At 49.0% G+C, this 25,560-nt stretch overlaps 1 protein-coding gene across 3 annotated transcripts in view; it reads right to left on the bottom strand.

Moving 5' to 3' along the window:
- The window catches only part of ARAP1 (ArfGAP with RhoGAP domain, ankyrin repeat and PH domain 1), a 73,578-nt gene that overhangs the window by 43,364 nt on the left and 4,654 nt on the right, over positions 1–25,560 (bottom strand). For 2 of the 3 annotated variants that reach the window (XM_074303998.1, XM_074304000.1), the window contains exons 3-12: positions 8,194–8,339; positions 6,401–6,474; positions 5,426–5,532; positions 5,094–5,234; positions 4,528–4,621; positions 3,863–3,983; positions 3,402–3,586; positions 2,737–2,843; positions 1,943–2,142; positions 568–653 (exon numbers count right to left, since the gene is read on the bottom strand). In XM_074303998.1, the coding sequence (XP_074160099.1) occupies positions 568–653; positions 1,943–2,142; positions 2,737–2,843; positions 3,402–3,586; positions 3,863–3,983; positions 4,528–4,621; positions 5,094–5,234; positions 5,426–5,532; positions 6,401–6,474; positions 8,194–8,339 (1,261 nt within the window). Of the gene's footprint in view, positions 1–567; positions 654–1,942; positions 2,143–2,736; positions 2,844–3,401; positions 3,587–3,862; positions 3,984–4,527; positions 4,622–5,093; positions 5,235–5,425; positions 5,533–6,400; positions 6,475–8,193; positions 8,340–18,182; positions 18,411–25,560 lie in introns of those variants that run through there. The other variant, XM_074303999.1, reaches the window with a different exon arrangement.

A 25,560-nucleotide genomic window follows, 5' to 3' on the forward strand; every position in this document is an offset into this window, starting at 1 on the left:
ACAGAGAGATGGACACCTATTTAGAAAACAGATACTTAGTAAGGGAACAGACAGATAAATACACAGACAATAAGGGAGTAAATAAATGAGAAAGTATTTAGGGAGTGGGTAGACATCAAGGGAACAGACAGACATTTATCGGCGAGGGATAGGGGAGCCTTCGGCTGCCAGCTCCACCCCACCCAACATCTGGAACATTACATTCCTGAGGTTCTCAAAGCTTGGGGTGGGGGTGGGGAGCATCTGTCTGTCTCCTGATGAGGAGGGCGGGATTTTGGAAAGCAGCCCTCTACCCCAGCTCCCCAACCCAACATACACACACCCCACTGATTTCCGGCCAGATATTCCTGCTGGGCCCACAAGGGTCACTCTCGGGGGCTGGGACAGGGAGGGGGCTTCCTCTGTTTTTAGAGTCTCCAGACTCAGCTGCTGCTTGGGTTGGGCTTTTTTTGATCTTGGGACGGGGGAGGTTGGGGGGAGTAGAATTGAGGGTAGTTGAGAGTCCATCTCTCTGCTGCAAAAACAGAAAATTCTGGGAAAAGGAAAGGGAGAGAATGACATCCTCACCTCAATCAGATCCTCCGTCCATACCTTCCGGTCCATCTTTAAGCTCCGAACCTTGGAGACCGAAGGCCCCAGCCATCGATGCTCCCCTGGGGACAGAGGGATACGAAGGTGGTGAGGCTGGCCAGGTATGGAGCCTTCCCCCTCCTCACTTTTCCCTTCCCCCTAAGCAGCCCCTTTTCTCTATCTCCCCTAGGGGAGGAGGGGACTGGGGAACTGGGATAGAGAAATAAGGAAGAAAGAAGAGGGGCCAAAGAGAAAGCTGTGTGATCCGATGGAATGAGCTCTGAAGCGGGAGCTACGGGACCTGGGTTCTAGTCAAGAAAGGCCATTTCCACTGGACATAAGGAAAAGCTTCCCAACAATCTGACTTAATTGCTTCCTCCCCTACAGCATCCCCTCCCACTTCCCTGTTTCTTTCAGTCACAAAAATATCCCCAAATGTGGCTTTCCCCTCTCACTCATTCCAACGTAATCCCTTTGCCAGATCTTGCACATTAACCCGTCTCCCACTGTCCGGTCTCCCACTCACAGGGGCACTTCCCTAGAGAGGCCAGGCTCTCATCACCTCTCACCCCCCCGCCCCGACAAAAGCTCCTTGCCACACTCCAAGCTATCCCCCCACGGCTGCCAGAGATTTTCCTCACACACAGACCTGCTTGTGTCGCTCCCCGGGGCTCACAGTGGCCTTCTAGCTCAGACCCGATCCCGCGCTCAGCATTAAAGCTCTGCGTCTGACTGTAGCCTCTCTCTGACTGACTGCGATTATTCCCCAGCCTTGCCCTACGCCCTACACACAAACCGACGCTTTCCCGTAAGGGGCACTCTTTCTACCACTTTTCCAGGTCCCAGTTGGACCTAGCAGCCCCTGAGCACGGGTAGAGCACTTCCCGTGTGCTGGTCACCCCGGCAGGCACTGGAAGTACAAGTGGCCTCTGAGATTCCCTGCAGCTGTAAGACGAGGAATCTGGGGACTTGCGGTCCATTAAGACCTCTTGGTCTTTTTTGGAAGCACTGCCATCTAGCCTGGCATGTGAGGCCCTGCACCATCTGGCACTTTTATCTCACAGAACTCCCTTCCAACAACTCGCTCGCTCCAGTTCATGCTACTCCTGCATGTCTCTTTCCCTGTGGGTCTCTGAGAGAACAGTCCCCCACAGGAACCTCCCCACAGCCTCAGGGACAGGTGCTTTTAGCCGGCATTCCCATCTGATGATAAGGGCCCAGAGCAGGCCCACCCAAAGCCACCCCTCCCCCCTGCAGGAAGCACCAGGTGCCCAAGGCCCAGAACCCCCCCCTTACGACCTGCCCCCTCTCCAGCTGCCCCAGGAGCCCCCCATCTGGGTGGCAGAGGAGGAGGGGGCAGAGCGTTACGTACCTGCACATCGCTTGCAAATCACAAGGCAGAGGTTGATGGAGGCCCAGTCCGGATGGGGGGCCCCACAGTCAGCGCAGAGTCGGTTAGGGGCATCAGCCCAAATTTGCTCCGCCACATCCATCGTGGACAGCGCCTCAGCAATGGCGTCCTGCATGGCCTCCAGCCACTCTGCCTTCTCCAGCTCTGTCTCAGTTGAGAAACTAGGGGATGGGAGTGGTGAACAAGGTGAGGGAGACTATGGGGGCATGGCCTGGTCAAAGGGGGATGGGGCCAGAAGGACAGGGGAGGGAGGGGGAGCGGCCCAAGGGCTGTGGGAGGTGGAGGCGAAGGGAGGAAAGAGCTCAGGGCGGGAAACAGTGACAAAGGACGGAGAAAGGAAGACGCCTGAGCTCGCTGGACAGCTCAAGAGCCTAATGGTGTCGGCACTGGTGAAGCTGGCTGTTGGAGGTGAGGGGCAGCTAGGTGAGCAGCCATGGACTGAAGAGGTGAGAGGGCTGGGTCGTCCAAGAAGGAGGTGCAGAAGTGAAGAAGACAAAGAGCTTGAAAAAGGGGGATGCGGAGAGGGGAGTTGTCTAAAGTATGGGGGCTGGGTTGGGGGGGTGAGGATTGAGGGGAGAAGAGGGGCTGGAGTGGAAGGAGGGGGAGGAGTGCAAGACTGGCTGAGAGCACAGATGAAAAATGGGGCTGCAGGGATGTTGGGGGTAGTTTTCCAAAGGGAGGGGTAACTGAAAAAAGGCGGGGAGGAGAAAAGCAAGTGCTTGGGAACAAGAGATCTGGGAGTTAGAGGAGCTCACCTGAAGATCCGATAAGGGGTGGTGAGATCGAAGCTTCTCCGATCTGTATCCTTCACATTGCCCACGCTCATATCAATGGCAGTAATACCTATACCCAACTGGTATTCCTGGGAAGAAGATTGGCTAGGGTTAGGCTTCTATATAGGAAAGCATTCAGGAGAGTGGGGGGCTGAGAGGGGAGGAAGCGATGAGGATGTACGGGGTACGGGGGATGAGGGTACAGGAGAATGAAGGTATTAGAGGGGAAAAGGGATTGGGGGATACAAGTATTAGAGGTGACAAGGGGAAGATGGTACAGAGAGATTAAAGTATAGGGGCATGAAGATGTTGGGGAGGGGTGAGAGTAGAGGAGAATAAAGTTATTGGAGGGGATGAGGATGTCAGAGGGAAAAAAGTGCAGGGGCATGAAGGTATTGAAGGTAAAAAGAGTATGGGGGGATAAGAGTATTGGAGCTGATGAGGATGAGGAAGAAGAGGCTACAGGGGATGAGAATGCTGGGAAGATAAGGTATGGGGGTTTGACAGTATAGAGGAATGAGGGTACAAGAGATATAACTCAGGGGATGAAGGTGGAAGAGGGATGAGAGGAGGGAATGAGGGTAAAGGGAGGATCCTGGACCCCATCCCTCTACTCCCTTGGGTTCTTCCTCAGGACTCATGCTCACCTCCAAGTTCTTATACAGCAGCACCTTGTCACCAGCCACCACCACATAGAGCTTGTTTTTCACCCCCCGAAGCTCCAGGCTGCCAGCTTGGTCAGGGATGCCAGGGCAGGGAGGCTCCAGCTGGGCCCGCCTCCGCTGCTCCTCCATTGCCTGCTGAAGAGCCTGCACCCAGTCCTTCCGTTCGGCTATGTGGGGAAAGGGAAGGGAAGATCCAATTCTGAGATCCCAGGCTTACTTCCCTCTACCAAGAATTGGCCGTTATCTCTTTCCTTGCCTGTTCAATGATCGCTTCTTGCCAGAAAACCCTACTGGGTAACTCCCAGCTCTGATCAGCTCACATTGTGGACATGGGGTCTGTCTCTCCCTCAGTCTGGGGTAGGGCAGCAGGGGGAACAGTGCTAGGAAGGGGACTACACATCCTTCTTAGATGCCCCTTCCTCACCCCTTCCTTATCCCCTCACCATCACTCTCAGTCCGGAAGACAAAGGTTCGATTGTGCGTGATGACTTCAAACTTCTGATCGCTGATGCCAGAAACTCGAGAGATGGAGGAGACGGGGATGAAACGCTTCGAGTAAGCATCCTAGAGCATCAGAGGGGAGGAGGAGAGCCACCCAGGAGGTGGGTCACTCAGAGACCTGGCTCCTCTTGGCCCAACCCTCCAGCGCTCCCTCACAAGGCTTCTCCTTCCTTATCCCTTCCTTCTCTGCAGGGCTAAGGAAAGAACAGGGCTTCAGTGTGGACCTGGGCTCAACCTAAGGTTTCAGGTGGAGATCAGCTTTCAGTGAATGACCAGATGGGACAGTGTGAGGAATAAGCAATAATCAGAGCCTCCTATGAGCCAGGTGCTGGGCTAAGTGCTTCTTACAAATACTCTCATTTGATCTGTACAAAAGACTTGGAGAGTAGAATAGGGCTGAGAAGTACCAAGCCCTCAGTGCAGCTGAGGAAACAAAGGCAGACACAGATGAAACAGCTTGCCCAGAGTAACACAGAGCCAGAAAGTGTCTACGGCCAGATAGGGCTCAGAACTTCCTGCCTCCAGTCCCCCACGCTGAGCCACTAGCTCCCTTCGGGTCAATATTCTCCTTGGAGACCAGGGTCAGGGCTCAGTCCAAGTCTCTCACCTTGTCACTGTCAAAGTAGCGCAGATAATCAGAGTCCAACTTGACCCATCGCTTCTGGTAGATGTAGGATCTGGCGGTGGAGGAGATGTGGGGCCTTAGGGGAAGACAGCCCACAGGCACAGTCAGGTTTCCAGGGTCCACAGTTCCATGGCCGCCCCCCCGCCCCCCCCCCGCCCTGGGGATGAAGACCTGGCCTGGGAGGACCTGGGAGGCCTGCCCTGCCATCCACCTGGAGGGGGGGGCTTCAACTGCAGAAGAGACTCTGTGGTTGTGGGGGCAGGAGAGGGCGCTAGACTTAAGAGGCCCCTGGAAGGCCGGGATGGTGGGGACTGCAGGAAGCTTAGCAAACTGCAGTTGGAGGGGTTAGAAGGAATTTCCCTGAGGCCGGGGACTAGGCCGTTTCACCTCACAGCCCTTCCCTACTATGTGCCCCAGAGCCCATGCAGGAAAGACCATCCACAGGAAATTTCTAAGCCTTCCTGATGGGAGACCTTACAGCCAGAATTCATGGATGGAGCACATTCTTTAAACACTATGAAGAAGGGGATCGGGTAGGAGGGACTTACCCCTGAGGCGGGTTCTTGTTCAGCCAGCCAACCTTGATGACAGCTGTCGAGGGCAGCCCCTCCATAGGAGTCGGAGGGAGCTCTGGGACTAGGGAGTCGCTGAAGTGTGGGGATCTCAGACTAATATCATCCCATATGCCACTGGGGAAAGCGTAGGGACAAGGTGGGTCAGGGGTGAGAAGAGCCTCCCCCGTTGGAAGAGGGAACCCCAGGGAAGGCAGGAGAGGGAAGGTGGGCATTGGAGGAGCTCCTGACAGACACTGGAGGGATGGAAAAGGCAGCGGGGAAGAGGGAGCAGGAAGAACCCGGGGAGGGAGGGTCTCAGCTCCTACTTGGGGATGTCCTCATAGTCATGGAACTCCTCCTCAAGTTCGTCACCTTCACTCAACAGGCTGGTCAAGCTCACAGTTCTCGGGACATCTTCCAAGGATGGCTCCTCCTGCTCCCACCAGGGACCCCTGATCAGGCTCTCCCCTCTCAGGCCCCCTCACCCCTCCATTGGCCTTCTAGCCCCACAAAGAGCCAAGGCCAGTTTCACACTTTCTCTGCATTATCCGGCCAGTCACCCCCTATCCATCCACATACCCCCACAGACACAAACCCACCCACGTTCACCCACAGAGTCTAGCCTCATTGGCCACCCTCATTGAGAATTCAGCTTGGGAGGAAGCGGGAAGCCCTGGTTAATCCTTTCTGATAATCAAGTGTCTCCTGCCCTCCAGCATCCACCCACAAGGGGTCCAAGAAGAGGAAGGCCCTGTCCTGCTCAGACTGCCAAGTGGGCTTGGGCTACCAGGACTGGCTCCTTCTGGCTCTCCAGCTCCTCTCCTGAATGAGGCTTCCACTCCGCTTCCACATCTCCCATGTTTACTGTACTCCATCTTCCCCTACTCCCAACCAAACTGTGAGATCTAAGATGGCAGGGGGTATGTCTTACATCTAAATGTGTTATTTCCCTCAGACCTTGGGAGAAGGTTATGCATACAGCAAGAGGAAGTCTTGGATGTTCGCTGTATATTGTCCTGTGGTTACCCTGCTCTCTGGAGCCCATGGCCCCTCTTCTAGGCTACCCCCCACCTTCTGCCACAAAAGGCTGGAGACACTCAACCCTCCCACCTTCTTCCCACGGTGCCCACCCTGTGATTGGGCAAACAGATGAGAGAGACAGATTTCCCTGTGGAGACAGGTGCACACAGATGGTCCCACACAGACAAAAGACAGAAAGACAGCCTCATGAGAACACAGAAATTCAGCCTCCATGGAGATGAATGACCATTGCCCACCCAGGCTCACACAATAGTCCCCACCTTGTTGACCATCACTGGGTTGGGGTCTGGGGCTGGTGGCCCTTCTTCTGGGAGATCATCATAGTCTGAATCATCTGTAAGAGAGGCACCAGAAGTAAGTCTGGAGGCCAGAGGGACCTGGCACACAGGTGGAGGCTCGCCCCCTCCAGGTCTGGCTGCATTCACTCCTTTCCCCAGGAAGAAGATCCACAGCGACAAAACAAGGAACTACTGATCATCTGGGAAACTCCGGACTAATCTCAGCACTATCTTAGAGAGAGTGAGCAGAACTACTGATGTCAGAAACAGCAGAGCACATGAGCAAAAAGAGGATCACACAAAGGGTCAAAGGACCTAGGTTAGAATTCAAACTGCTGCTTTTTGGCTCTTCTGGTATTGAAGAGAAGCCACTTCTCTTTGAGTCTACGTTTCCTCCTCTATAATATCAGAGGCTGGACGTGGTATTATCTAAAGTCCCATCACTGTTCTAAATCCTAAGATCCTGGGAAATGTCTCCATCCACCCAAGCTGTCCTCATCTTGCCCTTTCAGAATAAAAGTGGAATGGGGAAGGAAATGCTATTTATAACAGGCAGTGTAAAAGGAAAAAAGGGTGTTCAGCCCACTCCTGGTGTCGACCAGCTAGCAACATCCTGTTAGGATGGAGGGAGGAGGCCATGAGGTCTAAGGGGAGAAGGATGCCCCGTCATGTAGAACAGTCGGGACCACTGGGATGGGGACACCATGGGAGGGACCAGAAACAAATTTTGTGCCTGGCCAGGAGCGTGTGTGGCCCCGGGGGCTAATGGTCACCTGGTGACCACTGGTGGAAGACCTGGTGAAACATTTACAAGATGGAGCTTGTCCGGATGTGAACCAGGATAGAGAGAGAGCTAGAGCTCAGGCCAGGTGAGGTTTGGATAAAAGAAATGGGGAGGTTCTTAGTTTGGAGAAGAAAAGGCTTGGGATGAACATTAAGTCATTCAAAGGACTATTATGTAGAAAAGAAACAGACAAGTTCTACTTGTCCCTAGAGGACAGAACTCAGAACAATATGTGGAAATCACAGGGAGGGAAATTTGGCTAAAAAGAGGGGAAAAAGGTCTTAATATCAGTGTGTCTTACAATAGAATGGTCTGCCCAAGTAGTGTATTCAATCCCAGTCCTTATGAAGGGTGGGGTGGGACGGAGGAGCTTAGACAGGGATGGGTTTCTGCTCCCAGGACTGACAGATGGCCCAGGACAAGAAAAACCTTTTAATTGAACAATCAAAAAAGATGCCATGGGGTTAAACACCCCTCAGCTAGAACTCTGGAAATAATGGTCCAGACCTCCTACCCAGGTTATGACAGAAGGCAGGCTGTGCGCCCAATGGAAACCAAAGAGGGACTAACAAAAAACCAGCTTCTGGCTAGTGGAATGGAAGAGGAAGCCAATGGAAACTAGGCAGTGAGCCGAGAAGAAATCTGACTGCAGGTCTAGAGTGTAACATCATGCAAATTTCGAAGCTCCTGGAGAAGCAAGGCTGAGCTCAATGCCTACTGTGCTCTCTCACTATCTCCTTGAATTAAGTTCAAGGCCCAGGTTAGGTTCCCTCCCCCCCCAAATGGTGGGTGTCTGCCGAGATGGAAAGACAACAAGGGGAATCTGCAAGAAAACTGCAAAGAAACTATTTGGGAAGAATTCTTCAATTCCAAATATTAAATTTCCCTACAATTCATCTAGTTCATTCCTAGGGCTCCACACAATACCAAGAACAATCACTTTGCCCGAAGAAACAATGATTATTAGGAATTCAGCAAAAACAAGACTCACCAAACTCAGGCAGCAGGCGGGAGGGCTTCGGGGGGATTTCTGGAGCGCCGAGGGAAAGCAGAGGAGGTTGGGAGGGAATCCAGACAAGGGGGGACGGAGGTGCACCAAGTTTGGGCTCCGAGGCCTTCTCCTCTTCTGTAGGGAGGCTATAGGAGAGGAAGATGCTATGGGTCACATGGATTCGTGGTGGCCCCATTTTGTACCGTGCCCCAGAACAAGAGGGCAGTGCCAGGAGGAGTGGCCTCCTGCCCCTCTGCCCGTCCTCAGGGGAATCTCCTTGCTGCCCCCCCCCTTTGTTGGCTAGTCTGCCTCAGCTCTGACCCAAGTTGCCTCCATCTTCTCTCCTACTCCCTGCACACCTCCGTCATCTTTCTTACCACAGAGACTGAGGGAGCCAGCCATACAAAGTAACTGGAGGATAAGTCCCAGACGCGGAGCCAGAAGGAAACAGAGAAATCCCCACATTCACTTACTTATCACTGATTAAAGGCTTATTCTTTGCCAGGCACTGCACCAGCAAAATGAAAAATGAAACAGTCCCTGCCTTCAGGAAGCTTGTATTCCAGGGAAGGGAAACAATGTATCAACGGGAAAGCAGCCGTGAGATAGACACAAAGTGATAGCAATACAAAGTAATCTCCAAGGAGTGTGACACAATGGGGTGATCTGGCTTCCTGTGGACAAGGATCAGTCAGCGAACTTCAGGGAGACTGCACAAGGAAGGGGCAAGAAGGAAGTCTTATGCCTTAGCACAGCGCCTGTTACCCAGCTGGTGCTTAATAGATGGAGCAGCTGGTGGTGCAGTGGATAGAGCAGCAGGAAGAACCGAGTTCAAATCCGGCCTCAGACACTTATTGCCTAGGCAAATCCCCTAACCCTGTCTGCCTCAATTCTTCACCTGTAAAATGAGCCGGAGAAGGAAACAGCAAAGCACTCCAGTATCTTTGCCAAGAAAACCCCAAATGGGGTCATGAAGAGTCAGACATGACTGAAATGACTCAACAATAGTAAACATTCCTTTCCTCCCCCCACTAATCCAGGCATGAGGATATCCTATACACGGGCACAGAGGCAGGGGATAGAATGTCACAGATAAGCCACGGTTGAGGCAGCCAGATGGTGCAGTGGGTAGAGCACCCACCCAGGACTCAGGAGGACCTGAATTCAAATCCAACCCAGAAACTTAAGTATCACCTTAGCTGCATGGTCTGGATCAAGTCACTTAATCCCACTGCCTGGCAAAAAACACACAAGATAAGTGGGAGTGTAGAGGTAAATGGTTAACAATCTGCTCTCCAAAGACACAATAGTGCACCAGCACTATTTACATTTTCTCTATCACTTTTAGTCTAGGCAGTCAACAAAATGATAAATCAAACCCTGATCTGTAGCAATTTCTGAGGTGTAAATGGTCACACTGAAAATTTAACAACTGGCTCTCCTGAGGTGACTTTAGCACTTTAAACTCCTTGGAAAAAAGAACAGAAAGAAGGCCTATATGACTGGAGTGCAACACACAAAAAGACTAGTGATGTTCATTAAGTCTAGAAAGGTCAGCTTGGGCAAGGGGGGTAGTCCCATGGGTGCACAGACTGCTGAGCCCGCAGTCAGAGTTCAAATCCGACCTCAGACATTTAGGACACTTTCCTCACCTACAAAAAAGGGAGATAGTGGTAGCCCTACCTCACAGGCTGCTATGAAGATCAAATATTATATTTATAAAGGTAATATTTATAAAGTGCTTATTAGCACAGTGCCTGGCACAGTACTCACTAGGCACTTCATAAATGCTTGTTTCCTTCCTTTTTTTTTTTTTTTTGGATGGACCTTCATCTTATTTCCTATACTTTTCTAATGGATAGTCCTGAGTTCTGTCCTGATTCTTTTCTTTTCTCCAAAAGAAAAGTATCTTTTCTCCCTTAATTCTCTTTCTTAGTGATCTCAGCAGCTCCCAAGTGTTTGATTACCTTCCCCATCCCTCCACCCCACTACTCCACACTTACCAACTTTTTTTATTTTGGAGGCAATCAGGATTAAGTAATTTGCCTAAAAGTTACTCAGCTAGAAAGTATTTGAGGCCGGATTTGAACTCAAGATTCCCCCCAACTCCAGGGCCGGTATAACTATCCCTCAACTTTCCTCTTTTTGATGAGGATGCCATCATTCTCTTCTCATTAACCCAAATTTGTAACCTCAGAGTCATCTTGGAGTCTTCTCTCACCGATTACACCCAATCAGCTAGTGAATTTGCCTCAATACCATTTCTTATATCCATCCCCTCATCCCCACTGACCCAGCCACCGTTCTAGTTCAAGCCTGCTCCTCTTTTCTAGGAGACATCTCCTAATTGGTGTCCCTGCTTCCAGTTTTTTCTCTTCAATCCATCCTCCACACAAGTGCCAAAAGATATAAGCCTGATCTCATTACTCTCCTCAAAAAACCTTTGGTAGCTCCCTATGACCCTGCAGGATAAAATACCAAAGCCTTAGAATTCTTCTTCCTCCTATCTTTCCCACAATGACCCTGAGCTTAAAGGCGTGTACTAAAGGGTCATCAGGAAGACTTGTGAATTTGTTGGCAGGCCTCGGAGACCTGACCCAGCCCTGTTGGTAGAAGCCAAGGGGAAACAAAGCAAGAATGAATGTCTGTTACCACCAGGAAGTTCTTTCCGGGAAGCTCCTGGAACCCTGAGCTACACTGTAAAAACTCTTCTGGTCTTTTCAGGTATCTCCTAGCAGTCCAAAATAAGAGTTCTAACCCTGGGCCTGCCACCACAAGCTAGTCATCAAGATGTATTCCCTACCTCTCTGCAAAGATTCCTCTCCTTCAAGGCCCAGCTCCAGTCTCACAGAATATATCTCTGGTCACCCGACTCCAGTCCCACCCTGCTTGGGGAAGCCTTGGTCAAGAGTTTTCACGTCAGCAAAGATTTGCTGACTGAGAAGTGGAAAAAGGGGAAACAGAGACAGCTCTGCACTCGACTTGATTTCCTTAAGGGAAAATTACAGTTATGAAACCTATCTACAATCTCAGCCCATCCTGACTTGTTAACTACCTATCTTCCCTCTATCTCCTTGGGGCTCAGAAATGAAGTGGCCATTGAGCCTCTCCCTGGCTGGTCTCCTGGGGACTTTCCTGTATTCAGGGTGAAAGGTTGAGTGGAAGACAAAGTCCTGTCTCCATTCAGTGAAGGCAAACCTAGAATTTTCAAAAGCAACTTTTAAAAGGAAGTTGGGGTAAGGAAGCACAGACTGCCACAGCTGGGAGGGGTCTCATCATAGCTGGTGGGTAATCTCATTGTCTAATTTTCCTCAGAGAGAAACTGAGGCTCAGAGTGGGAAAGGGCACTAACCCAAGACCTCACATGGACTTAGTGGCTAAGAAAGAACTAGTCTAACCCATACTCAAGCAACACTACCATTCTAGGCAAGTCACCAGCCAGCCACTGCTTAAAGACCTCCACTGACAGAGAATTATTTTCCCCAAAAGTTTTATTCTACTTTTTAAAAGTTCTCATTATTAAGAGGTTCTTCTTATATCAAAAAGAAATATTTTTCCACACAACTTCCCCCCATTTGCTACTTGTAGTTCTGACTTCTGAGGCCAAGGAGAACCATGTCCCTCCACATGACAGATTCACAGATACTAGATTGCTATCATGTTCCCCCTAAAGCTTCTGTCCAACAGGCCAACATCCCCCGGTCCTTCCGCTGATCTTGGGCATGGCGTCTCATTTCCTCCTCTCTGTGGCTACCATGCTCTGGACATGATCCAGCACCAAATATAGAGGCCTCACTAGTCAGCCAAGTCCTGTAGCCAGGCCAGCCTTGCTGGGGATGGACATTCGCTGATCTTTCTGGCTCAGCCAGAGGGAAGCTAAAGATGATGGCCTAATAATATTAATAATAAAAACTATCAGAAAGAAGCAGATTATCATTGGGAAGAGAAAGCCAGTCTCAAAGCCAGATTCAAGTCCTGCCTCTCCGTATTAAAGGCAACTTTCTCAGACTCAGTTGCCGAGAGCATGATGGCCTACTGGGAGTTTCTACACTGGGAACTTCCTATACCAATGAAACAATAGGTCTAGTTCTGTCCCCTATCAGAGCTCCTAGGCTACGGTATTTTGGTAGAGCAAGGATGACTGGCTGTATTTTACAAAAGAGAAAACTGAAGACTAAAAAAGGTCACACAGGATCATGAATCTAAAGCTGAAAGAGGCCTAAGCGTCATCTGGTTCAATCTTCCCAGATATAGATAGTCACTTACATTCAGAGAAATTAAAGGGCTTCGCCAAGGTTACATTACTATCAGATGGAGGAATTTAACCCAGAACTTGTGACTAGAGCCAGGGCTCTTTTATAAATACCAAGGTCATACACAATTGGGAAGTGATAGAACTAGGGCTAGAACTCAGGTCTCTTCTTGTGACCCACACTAGGGAATCTGTTATCCCTCTGAAAAGTGATTTGTTGATCTCCTTTTGGATACAGGTTCCTGGGTGGTTCCCCACGGCCCCAGTAAGTCAGCCTACCAGGCCTCCACAGTGACACAGAGCCCTGCAGGGCCCCACACTCACAGCCATAGGGCTCAGCTACTTAGTGGCTCCCCCCTTGTCCCACATGCTGTCTAAGGTTCCACTGTTTTTTTTCCCTTTGGTCCCATTGGTTCCTTTTCTCCAAAGGTTGTTTACCTCCTGGCTTCCCACTCTGAAATGTAGGCTCTGGCTTTCTAGCCTTTGGAGCTGAGATAATGGAAATTGTCCAGTGACTCACCTGGTCTTTCTTGGATCAGGTAACAACCTTTTCCTATCTACCCAAAGCTTCTAGAACAGATTAGATCTTCCCCAATCTTGGAAACTCCATGGTTTTCTCGCAGAGTTTTTTTCCCTCCTAGAATCTCTCCCAAATTCAAGCCATCTTTCACATAGCATCAAAATTATCTTCCTAATGTAACAGACAACACAACATCACTCTTCCCCTCAAAAGCTTCGGGGCAGCTAGATAGAACAGTGATAAGAGCACCAGCCCTGGAGTCAGGAGAATCTAAGTTCAAACTGGCCTTAGACACTTAACACTTACTAGCTGTGTGACCCTGGGCAAGTCACTTAATCCCTACTGCCTCAGCAGAAGGAAGGAAGGAAGGAAGGAAGGAAGGAAGGAAGGAAGGAAGGAAGGAAGGAAGGAAGGAAGGAAGGAAGGAAGGAAGGAAGGAAGGAAGGAAGGAAGGAAGGAAGGAAGGAAGGAAGGAAGGAAGGAAGGAAGGAAGGAAGGAAGGAAGGGAGGGAGGGAAGGAGGAAGGAAGGAAGGAAGGAAGGAAGGGAGGGAGGGAGGGAGGAAGGAAGGAAGGAAGGAAGGAAGGAAGGGAGGGAGGGAGGGAGGGAGGGAGGGAGGAAGGAAGGAAGGAAGGAAGGAAGGAAGGAAGGAAGGGAGGGAGGGAGGAAGGAAGGAAGGAAGGAAGGGAGGGAGGGAGGGAGGGAGGGAGGGAGGGAGGAAGGAAGGAAGGAAGGAAGGAAGGAAGGGAGGGAGGGAGGGAGGGAGGGAGGGAGGGAGGAAGGAAGGAAGGAAGGAAGGGAGGGAGGGAGGGAGGGAGAGAGGGAGGGAGGGAGGGAGGGAGGGAGGGAGGAGCCTTTAATTCCTCCTTACTGACTCTTGAGTCAACTTCATATATCTCTACCTGGCATTCAATATGACATCATCTGACCATTGCAACATCTATATTTCTTTCTTCAATCTTTATGCTCCAGTAAAACTAGACCCTAGATAGTCCACATGCTATCCAGCCCCCCATTCTTCCAGGATACACTGTCATTCTCTTCCAGTCTTGCTGCTCATTACTTGTGGCCACACTGTACAAGACTGCCTACTCACACTATTCTTCCTGCTGATTCCCAGATAGGATACTCCATCTCTCACCTCCAGGCATTCACACTGATTCACCCCCAAGGCTGGAATGCTATCCTTCATTACTTCTTGAGAACCCTTTGTCTCCTTCAGAATTCAAAAACCACTTTCTAAGTGAAGTTTTTTCCCTTTTCTGAACTCGGTCCCCTTTCAGTCTCCCTAACAATCTTCAATTCATTCTTCACGTGGCTACCAAATAATCTTCCTAAAGCATTAACACAGACGTAAGGTACACCCATGTCACCAACCTGCTTCAGAGTCCTTCAGTGGTTCCTTTATCACCTATATGACAAAATACAAACTCATTAGCCTGGCATTCAGGGCCCTCCCTAATCTGGCTCCATTTTCCCTTTCCAGCCTCACTTCACACGAGACTAGATGATGGAACTCCACCAGCCATCTACATGTTAAGGAAGTCATATAGACTCTCCATCGCTGAAGCCTGGAATGCACTCCTTCCTCATCTCCACCACTCTCAGGGATGAGCTCAGGACCCACCTTCCCCCAGGAACCTCCCTAGTCTGCCCCACCTTTCCTCCAAGAACAGACGAAAACAGTCTCTTCCTCCTCAAATTCTCCTAGACCTCTTTGTCTGGATTTCTCCTTTACACTCATCACAAATGACACTTTGTACTACTGAACTGTGGGCTGTTTCCTGAGGCAGTGTTTACACTGTAGCTATCCTAGTAATCTCTTTGCCCAGTAGAGACTTTATACATAACAGGTTCCTGGTAGATATCTTTACCTATCTCCATATGTAACACGAGAACTCTTCGCTCCTGCACAAGTCCTGCAGCAGGGCACCGTGCTGTGTGCCAGCGCCTGGCAGCAGAGATCAGCCCGGGGGAGCCGTCTCAAATCCCCACAGTACACCATTGGCCTTAGCAAAGACTGACTCATAGGGTCATTCTTCACTATTGGAGCCAGATATCTTCAACCCAGGACCCACGGGCAGAGCTTCCTTTCTGAGAAGTATGATGATTCATAGGTGGCCGAACAAACCATCATTCATTCATTAATGTAGAACTTATGATGACTATGTTCAAACTCTTGGATAGACAAGCCCCGGCCTGTATGACCCTAGTGGTTACCATCAGGGCTGAAATGATAACAGGAGACAGCATGTGGAGAAAGCTTTAAGATTTACAAGGCACTTTATATGTTATTTCATTTGACCCTCACAGCAAACCAATCATAAGGAAACTGAGGCTGAGAGCTTAGATAACAATACATAGCTAGTAAGGACCTGAGGCAGAATTTGAATTCAACCATTTCTCATCCCAAGTCCAGTACCCTACCTACTCTAATAAATAGCAGTTGATGAACAGAGGAGGAAGCCCCAAATGTCTTTTCTTGGAACCTGTCCCACAGGTCTCATTTATCCCCTGGCCCAGGATACCCTCAATCCTAATCTTCTTCCTCCACTTTCTCCACTCTTCTCTCTGAGTAGTAGCCTGCTTCCTCTGAGCTTGGACTGAACTAGCCCTAGTCCTTCCCAGCATCACAAGACCCAAGAAATCATTAGGTTCATCCCAAGGTTAGACTTCTCAGGGACTTCCTGCAGAAATCAGGCTCCCTCTTAGTGCCCAGAACTCAGCTCCATCCCCAGCCTCTTCCTGCCTGTGTCTTGCTATCTTAAAGCAAAGTTTCAGAGAGGTCCAGTATCCGGAATACTTGACTTGGAGTCAGGAAAACCAGGATTCAAATCCCTACTCCCTATTCTATTCTCATAGAAGAATAAGCCACTTCATCCTGCTCTGGAAATGGGAGGTGGGAATTATAATAATTATATCACCCACTGCGTAGGGTGGCTGTGAGTCTCAAATGAAGGTCAATTCATTTAGAAAAGAATTTTTTAAGCCCTTACACCACATAAGGCAGACAACATATGTAAAGCATTTTGTAAATTCCACCACATCATGGAAATATCAGTTGCTATACCTTAGGGGGCTCAACCACCCTCCCCTATGCTACAATTCACTACTGTCTCTCTAGAATAAAAATCTGAACAGGGGAAGGGTCTTTCTCCACATCCACCCTATGATCTCTATCCTCAGTATCTCCAAGTGAGCTCAGGCCACAGTCCCTCGGGCCAGATTCCTCCTATCTATCCTCTGCTATATAAAGAGAAAAAGAGATGCAAAGATACAGAGAGATACAAAGAGATGGAGATGTTGATAGTCAAAGGCACAAAGAGAAAGGGAGGAAAAAACAGAAGAAAAGAGAAACAGATATTGGCCATCTCCTGTAATGTTCTTGAATTGTGAGAGTCTGGTCGTCTGCTCAATTATAATCCTTCTTTGGGAGGAGATCTGTAAAATCTTTTCCTCTGTGCACAGGTTTGAGCCAGAGAACTGTCAAGTCAACCTGAATTCTCACCTTGTCACTGTCCAGACAACCTGAGTTCTCACCTGGTAATCCTAACAATCTCCTCTCTCTTCCCCCATCTCGCTCAGATCTTAGTCTCTTTATTCTGGAAAACAGCAGTAGCCCCTTTCCTTTCTGTATGTGGAGTCAAATTTAGCTTTCTATAACCATTTATGACCCTGTCACTTCCCAAGCTCAGGAACCTGCCATGGCTCCCCTATGATCTATGGGATGTCCAGATTCCTCAGTATTGTCACTGGAATCTGCCTTCAATCTTCTTTCTCTCTCATCCTCATCTCTCCCAGACACAAAGGACCTTCCAGCCAGCTCTTCCCTTGTCTACTTGCCCCTTAATATACGGGAAACTCTCTGTACTCCTATCTTCATCCTCCTCATCCTTCAAGCTCAAGCTGCCCTGTCTTCCAGAAGTCTCCCCTGCCCAGCCGTCTCTAGGGATTGACCTCCTGTGGAGGCCCCTCCCCAGAGTCTGAACCCCTTTCACCAAGTACTTTCCATGTACCAATCTGCCCTGACCCATCTCCTCATTCACAACAACCAGAGCTGTCCCAAAATGGGTTGGGCTGCTCCAGGAGTAAGCAAGCTCCCCCTCACTGGAGGTGTCCAGAGGCTCTTGTCAGAAGTATTTAAGAAGAGATTTTTGACCAGTTATGGATTCCCACTTCTAGGTTTAAGACTATGTATGACAAACATAGATAAACTTTAGCTTTGGGCCCCATCAGGATATGTAACTGGCTATTTTCTGACCCAGATATACCTAGTACCTCGGACACTGAATTAATCAGTTTTAAAGTCCCAGAAGAAAGGGAGGGAAGGAAGGAGGGAACAAAAATCCAGTCATACTTTGCCACGGTCATCCTAACACAGTCCCTGGGAAAGGTGATGGGGGAAGGAGGCAGCTACACAGAACCACAGCCCCAGACAAGCCCTATCCTGAAAAAAAAAAAAAACACATACAACCCCTGGGGTTTAGGGGGTGAGGTTTACAGCCTGAGAGTCAGAGACCCACGGATCCATTTTCCTGGCTAAGGAGGGGAAGGAAAAAGAGAAATGTTTCATTCTTTTCTTCCTATACTGGCTGTCTCCATGTTAAGTAAGCATTTCTCAGAGGATAGAGTCAGTGGAGAAGAAGGAACAACACCAGAGATAATCTTATAGAGACAAATACCTAGAATTACAGGAGAAGGAAGGAAAGTGAGAGAGAAAAGAGGGGGAAAGAAAGAGGAGGAGACAAAAAAAAGAGGGGGAGAAAGAAAGGAGGGAGAGAGGGGAGAGGGAAGAAGTTAAAAGAAGGACAGAGGGAGGGAGAGGAGAAGAAGGAAAAGAAGAGAGAAAAGGAGACAGATGGAGAAGCAGAAGGAAATAAAAGGAAGAAAAAAATCAACTCAATGAAAGAAATGGAAACTTGAACAAAATCAGACCCAAAGAAAAGAGAAAGTAAGGGGGAGAAGATAGAATGAAAAGTGAGAGACAGTACAAGAGATGGAGAGAAGAGCAAGAAAAAAAAAAAAAAAGAAAATCCTGAGATCAGCAAAGAATTCACTAAAGAGGAGAGAATGCAGGCAAAATACGAGTCTCTGAGAGGGGAGAACCTCAGGAACAAGACCCACACTGAGCCCCTGCAGCGGACGCCTTCCCAGACTCCCTAGATCGCTCTCCCAGGGGCTCTGCCCGGACTAACCAACAGACAGCACACCCGCTCACCCTCAAGTGGTATCCTCTTCGTCCTCCTCTCTCTTTCTCTGTCCAGCTGTGTCTATCAGCATTTGTGATGCGTGCATGTGTTTGTGCGGGTGCTTTTTTGTAGTGTGCTATCTGTCAGTGTATGTCTGTGGGATCGTTCCGTGTATCTACAGGTTTCCATCAGTGGGTGCTCCAGGCTGAGGTGATAAGTATGTGACTGGGAATGTCCATCTATTTTCCGATGGTGTATAGGTACTGTGTTTGTGTGTCTCTATGCTCGGTCCATTGCTCCGCCTGCTTCCTGCTCCCCGCCTCTCCCCCTTCACCACTTGATACTTCCTGAAAACATGATCCCACAAAGAGAAAATGAAAAAAGCCACCCACAATCCCCTGGGGTAGATACTTCCTCCCCAGTGCCCCCAGATTGTTTGCCCCCCCCCCTAAAATTCTTCATTCCCTCACCGTCCTCCCCAATTATGTGCCACCTTTTATTGCTACAGCTAGCCAGGATAAAAGGTAAGAGACTGGGGGTATCCTCCCTTCCTCTATTCAGTTCTGAGCTATGATGAGAACCAAAACCTTCCCCAGAGCTTCCCTAGCAACAAGTGACCATCTACTTGGGGGCCTGGGATTGGCTAGGAAAGGACAAGGTTTTCTAGAGAGACTGGGAGGGCATTTAGAACTTGAGGGTGTCTAGACTAATTCCCTCTCCTTATAGAGGGGCAAAATGAAACCCAGAGTAAGGGAAGTACCTCAGCAAAAGCAGAAGCCGGTTTTCCAGGCTCCCCAGCCCAAGGAGCTCTCTACCACATCATCCCATTCGGTATACTCGTATCACCTTCATCATCCTCACAGAACAGTCCTGGTAGAGAGGTAGGAGGCCAGGGATTGGCTAAACTAAGGGCAGTCCTAGCGGCTTTCCAGGATCTGCATGGGGAGACTCCATTTGATGGAAAAAGCATCATAGAAGCTGGGAGACCTTATTTTCAGTTCCAGTTCTTAGACATTCTCTAAGATCTTGGGCTAGACCTTTCCATGTTTGGACATCAGTTTCCTCCTTTGAGGGACTTGGACTCAATAATTTCTAAGATCCTGACTAGCTCAGATGTTCTGTATGAATATATAATTTTATATCCCTACATATACATACACACACATACCCACACACACACAGCAGAAACACCCAAAGCTGGAAGGGTCCCTGACTCTTGGTCACCCCCAGGCTCAACTTCAATCCTGAGAATACCTGAGACTCCTGCCCCAAGGTGTTATCCCAAGTTTATTTCAGCATCTATTGTGAAAGCAAGCACACACAGATGGACACATATGCAAGCACAGATGGGCAAACAGTGAAACACAGATGGAAAGCGATCCTCCCCTTCTCCATACCTCCCCCCGGCACAGAGAACAGGAAGACACATGGACACACACACACACACACACACACACACAATCACAGATTTTCGTGAGACATCTCAGCAATGACCTCACAGCAATGAAGTCAGAGTTGGCAAGAACTTCAGAGGGCATCTCGACCAACCCTTACTGCAATCATCAGTCCTGGCTACAACCCCTGCATTCCCAGAAGTAGCCTATCACTCCTCTGCATGAAGACATCTAGGGACAGAAGGCTCCCTTCCTACTGATGTGGCACACTTTGGGCCAGAAAAAAGGAAGAAGAGAAAGGGGAAGGGGAAGGGGAAGGGGCAGGGAAGGATAGATGTACTTATTTAAGTAACTATGTTCCAGGCAATATGCTAAGCATGTAACAAATATTATCTCATTTGATCTTCACAACAACTCAGGATCATTACCTTTGAGCTAGAAAGGATTGTGGAGGCCACTGAGTCCAATTCCCTCATTTTACATATGAAGAAACAAGCAAGGAGGTTTCCAGTGGAGGACCCCAGGGATCCATCTTTTACCTTGCTTAGTTTAGCATTTATATCTGTAGTTTGGCTCATCAAATGTGCAGCTAACCCCCAACTATGAAGGACATCTAACACACGGCATGACAAAATCAGTATCCAAAATATCCAGACAGGTTAAAACGATGGACTAAATCAGCTAAGATACCTCTAATAGCGCAGTGGAGAGAGCTCTGGGCCTGAAGTTAGGAAAATCAGATTTCAAATTCAGTCTTAGATACTTACTAGCTACATGATCCAGGTCAAGTCACTTCCTATCTGCCTCAGTTTCCTCAGCTGTAAAATAGGGCAATAACAGCACCTACTTCCAAAGTTTTTGTGAGAATGAAATGGCATTTTTGTAAAGTGCTTCACAAACCTTTATAATGAAATAAAATTTGATAGACCAAAAAGTTCTGCACTTGGGCTCAAAAATCAGCTCTAATACATTTCATGGGAACACTGATGTGTGGATTTGGAAGGGATATTCATAGTCGCTCAGTCCAATCCCCTCATTTTATAGATGAGGAAACCGAGGCTCAGGAAGGGGAAGGTCATCGGGACACAAAGGAATAAGCATTAGAGGCATGGCTTGAGCCAAGGTCCTCTGACCACAGAGTAAAAAATCCTTCACAAAAGCAGACTGGAGGAGTGTGGGTAACAACGGAATGTGTGAAAGTCTCTGGGGTAAACTTGACACTCAGCTGCATTAGGAGAGCAGCCCATCCGAGAGGAAGTAATAGGCCTACTGTACTCCCCCAGGGGACCCCCATCTCAACAAATGCTTCCAGCCCAGGTCAGTGCTGGACACTCTCCTTGCTGGGTGGGGTTTTCTTTACATCCCTATGGCTGTGCTCCTAGTTCTGCCCTCTGGGGTCACACTAATCCCTCTTCCAACACGGTGGCCTTTCAAAGACAGCTCTCATGTCTCTCCCAAAGGTTTTTATTCAAGCTAGACCTCTCCAGTGTTTTCAGATGCCACAGCCTCCAATCCCCTCCTGCTGCGGTCAGCCTCCTTTGGGCCCACCATGGCTTGCCAATGTCCATGCCAAAATGGGGCAACCTCCCAGAATGTCATCGGGAAGGACAATCACCTCCTCACCTCCCCCAGTCTGTTCAGTTACTGACCACAGTGCCCCTAACTGTGCTGCAGTCCTTCCCTCCTTTCTCTGTCTGATGCATAGGGTTAGGGAATCTGGAGAGTATTCAATTCAACTTAAAAATAAAGCCCCCTCCCCCAAAAAAGGGAAGTGACTTGCCCAAGATCATACGGCCGATAAGTGGTGGCGGCAGGGACCTCACAGGCAGCACTGGGTCCCGTTCTGGGTGGGACAACTTCAGAAGGACAATGGCAGGTTGGAACAAGTCCAGAAGAAGGTGGCCGGGACAGGGAGGGAGGCCGCAATTACAGAGGGGAGACTTCTTGTCTGAAGAACTGGGAAGGCTGGGCCCAGAGAAGCAAGGACATGGGGTGGGGGGAGATAAGATGGCTGCCCTCGAGCCGGTCATGGAGAAGAGAGATCCGGCTTGTACTGGGCCTTAGAAGGCAGAAATGAGGCAGAAAACTGAAGATTCAATATGAAGACAAACTTCCTACAAAGCAGCATTTTCGGGGGGTGGGGATGGGGGCAGGATGCTTCGGGAGAGGGTGGCCCCTCCTTCCTGGGCCTTAGAGCAGAAGCTGAAAGACCACGTGACAGGGATATCATCAGGGCACCCCCAAGGAGGTCGGGCTGGAAGAGGGCACCTCTCCACCACAGAACCTCCAGGCTGCCCTCTCCTCGACCGTTCACCATCAGTCCTCAGGACCTACAGATTTCAGTGGGTCTTTTCCCTCTCTGGGGATCATGGAGCTAATGTTGTGGAGTCATGGCAAGGTAACAAGCATTTATAAAGAGCCTACTTATATGTCAGACATTGTACCAAAAACACTATAAATACTTCATCTGATAATCACAATTTTGGGAAGTGGGTGTTATTATTACCCCTTTTTTACAGCTAAGGAAACTGAGGCAGAAGGAAGGGAAGTAACTAGCTTAGTCACACCGCTAATAAGTGTCTGAGGCTGAATTTGAATTCAGGTCTTCCTGACTCTAGGCTCAGCGCTCTTACCGTTGTACTAGCAGCTGCCTTAAAGGATTCCTTCAACTACATCCCGTGGCGGCTCCCTAGTGAGCCTGCGCCTTCCTTTAAGTTCTTTCCAGCTGCTAAATGCTCCCATTGCCTTTAAAGTTCAACTATTTATGGCACCTTCTCCATGAGACCCCTTTCCCCCAACTTAAAACCTCAGAAGTCGTTAGTTTGCATACCTGTGCTGGATTTACCTAATACAACACAGGGTACTGTAGTTACCTGTGTGCTAATTCTCCTACAGTCCTCAAGATCTATAAAAACAGGGGCAGCCAGGTGGTACAATGGATAGAGCACAAGTCGGGAGGACCTGAGTTCAAATGTGACCTCAGACACTTAACACTTCCTAGCTGTGTGAACCCCAATTGCTTCAGCAATTGTAAAAAAAGAAGGAAAGATCTATAAGAATAGAGACTAAACCTATCTAATCTTTCATCTCCCCCAGCATAGGACTCTGCAAACAGTAGGTGCTTCATTAATGCTTATAAATTGAATTGTCATAGTCTAATCTAATCTATTTCTTTCTCCATGTCTTTTCCTTACTACAAGCCAGAGACTGAGCCTCATCTAAACGTTTATCTTCCCCATAGTATCAAAGAGAGAGCTCAGCACAGTAGTGGAGAGGAAAAATGTTAGCTCTTATACTCTTCTTTATGTCGATCCAAACTTCACTTCTTTCCCATTGCTCTGGCAGCTAGTAGGCCTGGGGTCAGGAGGACCCGAGTTAAGTTTGGCATCAGACCCTAAGCTGTGTGACCCATCTGCCTCATCTGAAAAATGGGGACAATAATAACATCGACTTCCCAGTCGTTGAGGATCAAGTGAGCTAATATTTGTAAGGCACTTAGCAAAGTGTCCGCCATAAAATAAGCACTTAATGTCATTATTATTATTAGTTCTGCACCGGGAGCCGAGGAAACACATCTACTCCTTCTGAAGACTGTTCCCTCGAAAAGCCACATTTGTGACTCCCGAGCTGTTCAATATCAACCTGGTGTTTCTATCTTCATGACATCTCTTCCCTACATCCCCTTTCCCTTCCTCTGACACAGCTGCCACCCATCTCCTCACAGCAGGGCTACTGCAATGGCTCTCCTGTTGTAGTGAGCAGTTCCTGGTCTCGTCCCTCCCCACTCCTGTCCAGCCTCTGCTCATAAGCCAACGAGATTTTCCTAAAGCGCACGTTAGACCATGTCAGCCTTTACTCACCAAACTATAGCAGCTTCCTATCATCTCCAAGTGTCCTTACCTGAGCCCTTCCCAAGCCTCCCACACCTTGCTCCCCCTCCAGGAACTCAATGATGCAGTGCCACGGGCTCTCTTGCTGCTCCCCACCCACAGGACATTCATTCTCTGGACACTTCACCTGCACCAGCCCCCACATGGAGCACACCTCCTCCCTACGACGCTTTCCAAGCTTTTCAGACTTCTGCAAGACTTACCCAAAAAGCTGACTTTCTTCCAAGCTTTTTACCAGGGCCCTCTTCCTTTCCTCCTTCAGGGCCCTCCTTCACTTACTCTATATAGTGGGTGGATTTATTATTTACAGATTGTTTTGTCCATTAGATTGTGAGCTGCTTAAGGACAAGGGTAAGGTTTTTTTTTCCTTTTTTTTTTATTCTTCTCATTTAGACCAGAGCTTAATAATGCTTGTTGACTCTGGGAGTGAGAGAGACAGAGAAAAAAAGAAATACAAAAAGAAAAAATTCAGATTCAGAAAGAGATGAGGGCCAAAGAAAGACAGATAAAAACAGATGAAAAAGTAAAAAGAGGCAAAGAGAAAAAAGAGAGAAAAATGCAGGAAAACATAAAAGAAAAAGAGAGAAAAGAGACGAAGAATAGCTGACAGAAGCAGACATACACAGAAGAAAGGTGGAGGAGGGAGGGAGGGAGGGGAGGAGAGGAGGAGAGAGAGAGAGAGAGAGAGAGAGAGAGAGAGAGAGAGAGAGAGAGAGAGAGAGAGAGAGAGAGAGAGAGAGAGAGAGAAAGGAAGGAAGAGAGAGAGAGAGAGAAGGAGAGGGAGGAAAAGGGAGGGAGAGAGAGAGGGAGGGAGGGAGGAAGGAAAAGACAGAGACAAGAGAGAGAGAAGGCAGGCAGGGGGAGGAAGAGAAACAAAAGGAAGGGAGAAAGAGAGATGGGATGGGGGGAAAGAGAGAAACAGAGAGAGAACCTCTGGTGGGGAAGAGAGACAGAGATTGAGAGAGGCAGAGACAGAGACAGAGAAAGAGAGAGCTCCTATGTTGTCCTTGTTCCCGTCTCTCAAGAACTGGTTCTGCACTCCATGCAGGCAGCTCCATCCCTGCCCCATTGCCCAGCCTGGCATCTCCCACCCCCAATCAGGAAGCCAGCTCTGGATCCAGGGTCCAGCTGCTGTCTGTCATTCCTACCCATCTAACACCCCACTCCCGGTTTAGATTCAGGAGGGGGAGGCTTGGGAGACACTGAAGTAGCCTGGGAGAGATCCTGTTTTCCTTGTTTCAACCTTCCTTTTGACCCAAATCAGAGAAATTCCAAACACTTGGAGACCATCCCTCAGTCAGAAAGTATTGTCCCACCTCCCTCCTCTCCCCACATTCCTAAGTCCTCAGAGACCAGCTCCAGTCCTGCCTCTTCCAGGCAATCCCCCCAGAACCAAACCACAAAAATCACCCTTTTCTTAAAGCTCTGATGTAGTCTGGCTTTTGGTTTTTTGAGTCCTTCCTGTTTGTCTATTCCCTGGGTGTGAGCCCCGTCTCTTCAGACAGGTTAGAAGGTACTCCCAAAGCCAGGGTGGATCTCCTCTCATCTATGATAGGGTTCCCCTATGGGGAATTGAGGAGGGGAGGGCAAACAAAATCTTGCAGTTGGACGGCAAAGTGTCAGACCAGAGATCTGCCACTAGAGGGAGGCATGGAACTAAAGTCAGGACTGGATCTTTCTTCCAAAACCGTGGCTCCCAGCTCAGGAAGTCAATCAACAAGCATTTATTGAGCACTGACTATATGTAGAGCATTTTGCTAAGTACCAGGAGTACAAATAGGTAAAAACAATGTCTCTGTCTACAAGGAGCTGAGATCTAAGGAGATAGGCAATAGAAATAGAAATAAGATATATAACCAGAGGTAATCTTTCTGAGAAGGGGGATTTTGAATTGAGTCTTGGAGAAAGCCAGGAATAGGGGAACTCTATGCTTTACACAGTCTCCAATTCTGCACTTCCAGTATTCCCTCTGCTGGGCCTTAGCTGTGACTCTGATCCAGGTACCAATGCCATCCCCTTCCCCCCACCCCCCACCAATTCGGTCCACTCAGGTCAGCCTTGTCCCATCTCCCTGCCCAGAGCCTTTTGTAGTTTCCCCTCCCCTCCACGCTCATGGCCCTCAT

This window comes from Sminthopsis crassicaudata, chromosome 3, assembly GCF_048593235.1.
Source record: "Sminthopsis crassicaudata isolate SCR6 chromosome 3, ASM4859323v1, whole genome shotgun sequence".
NCBI classification, from domain to species: domain Eukaryota; kingdom Metazoa; phylum Chordata; class Mammalia; order Dasyuromorphia; family Dasyuridae; genus Sminthopsis; species Sminthopsis crassicaudata.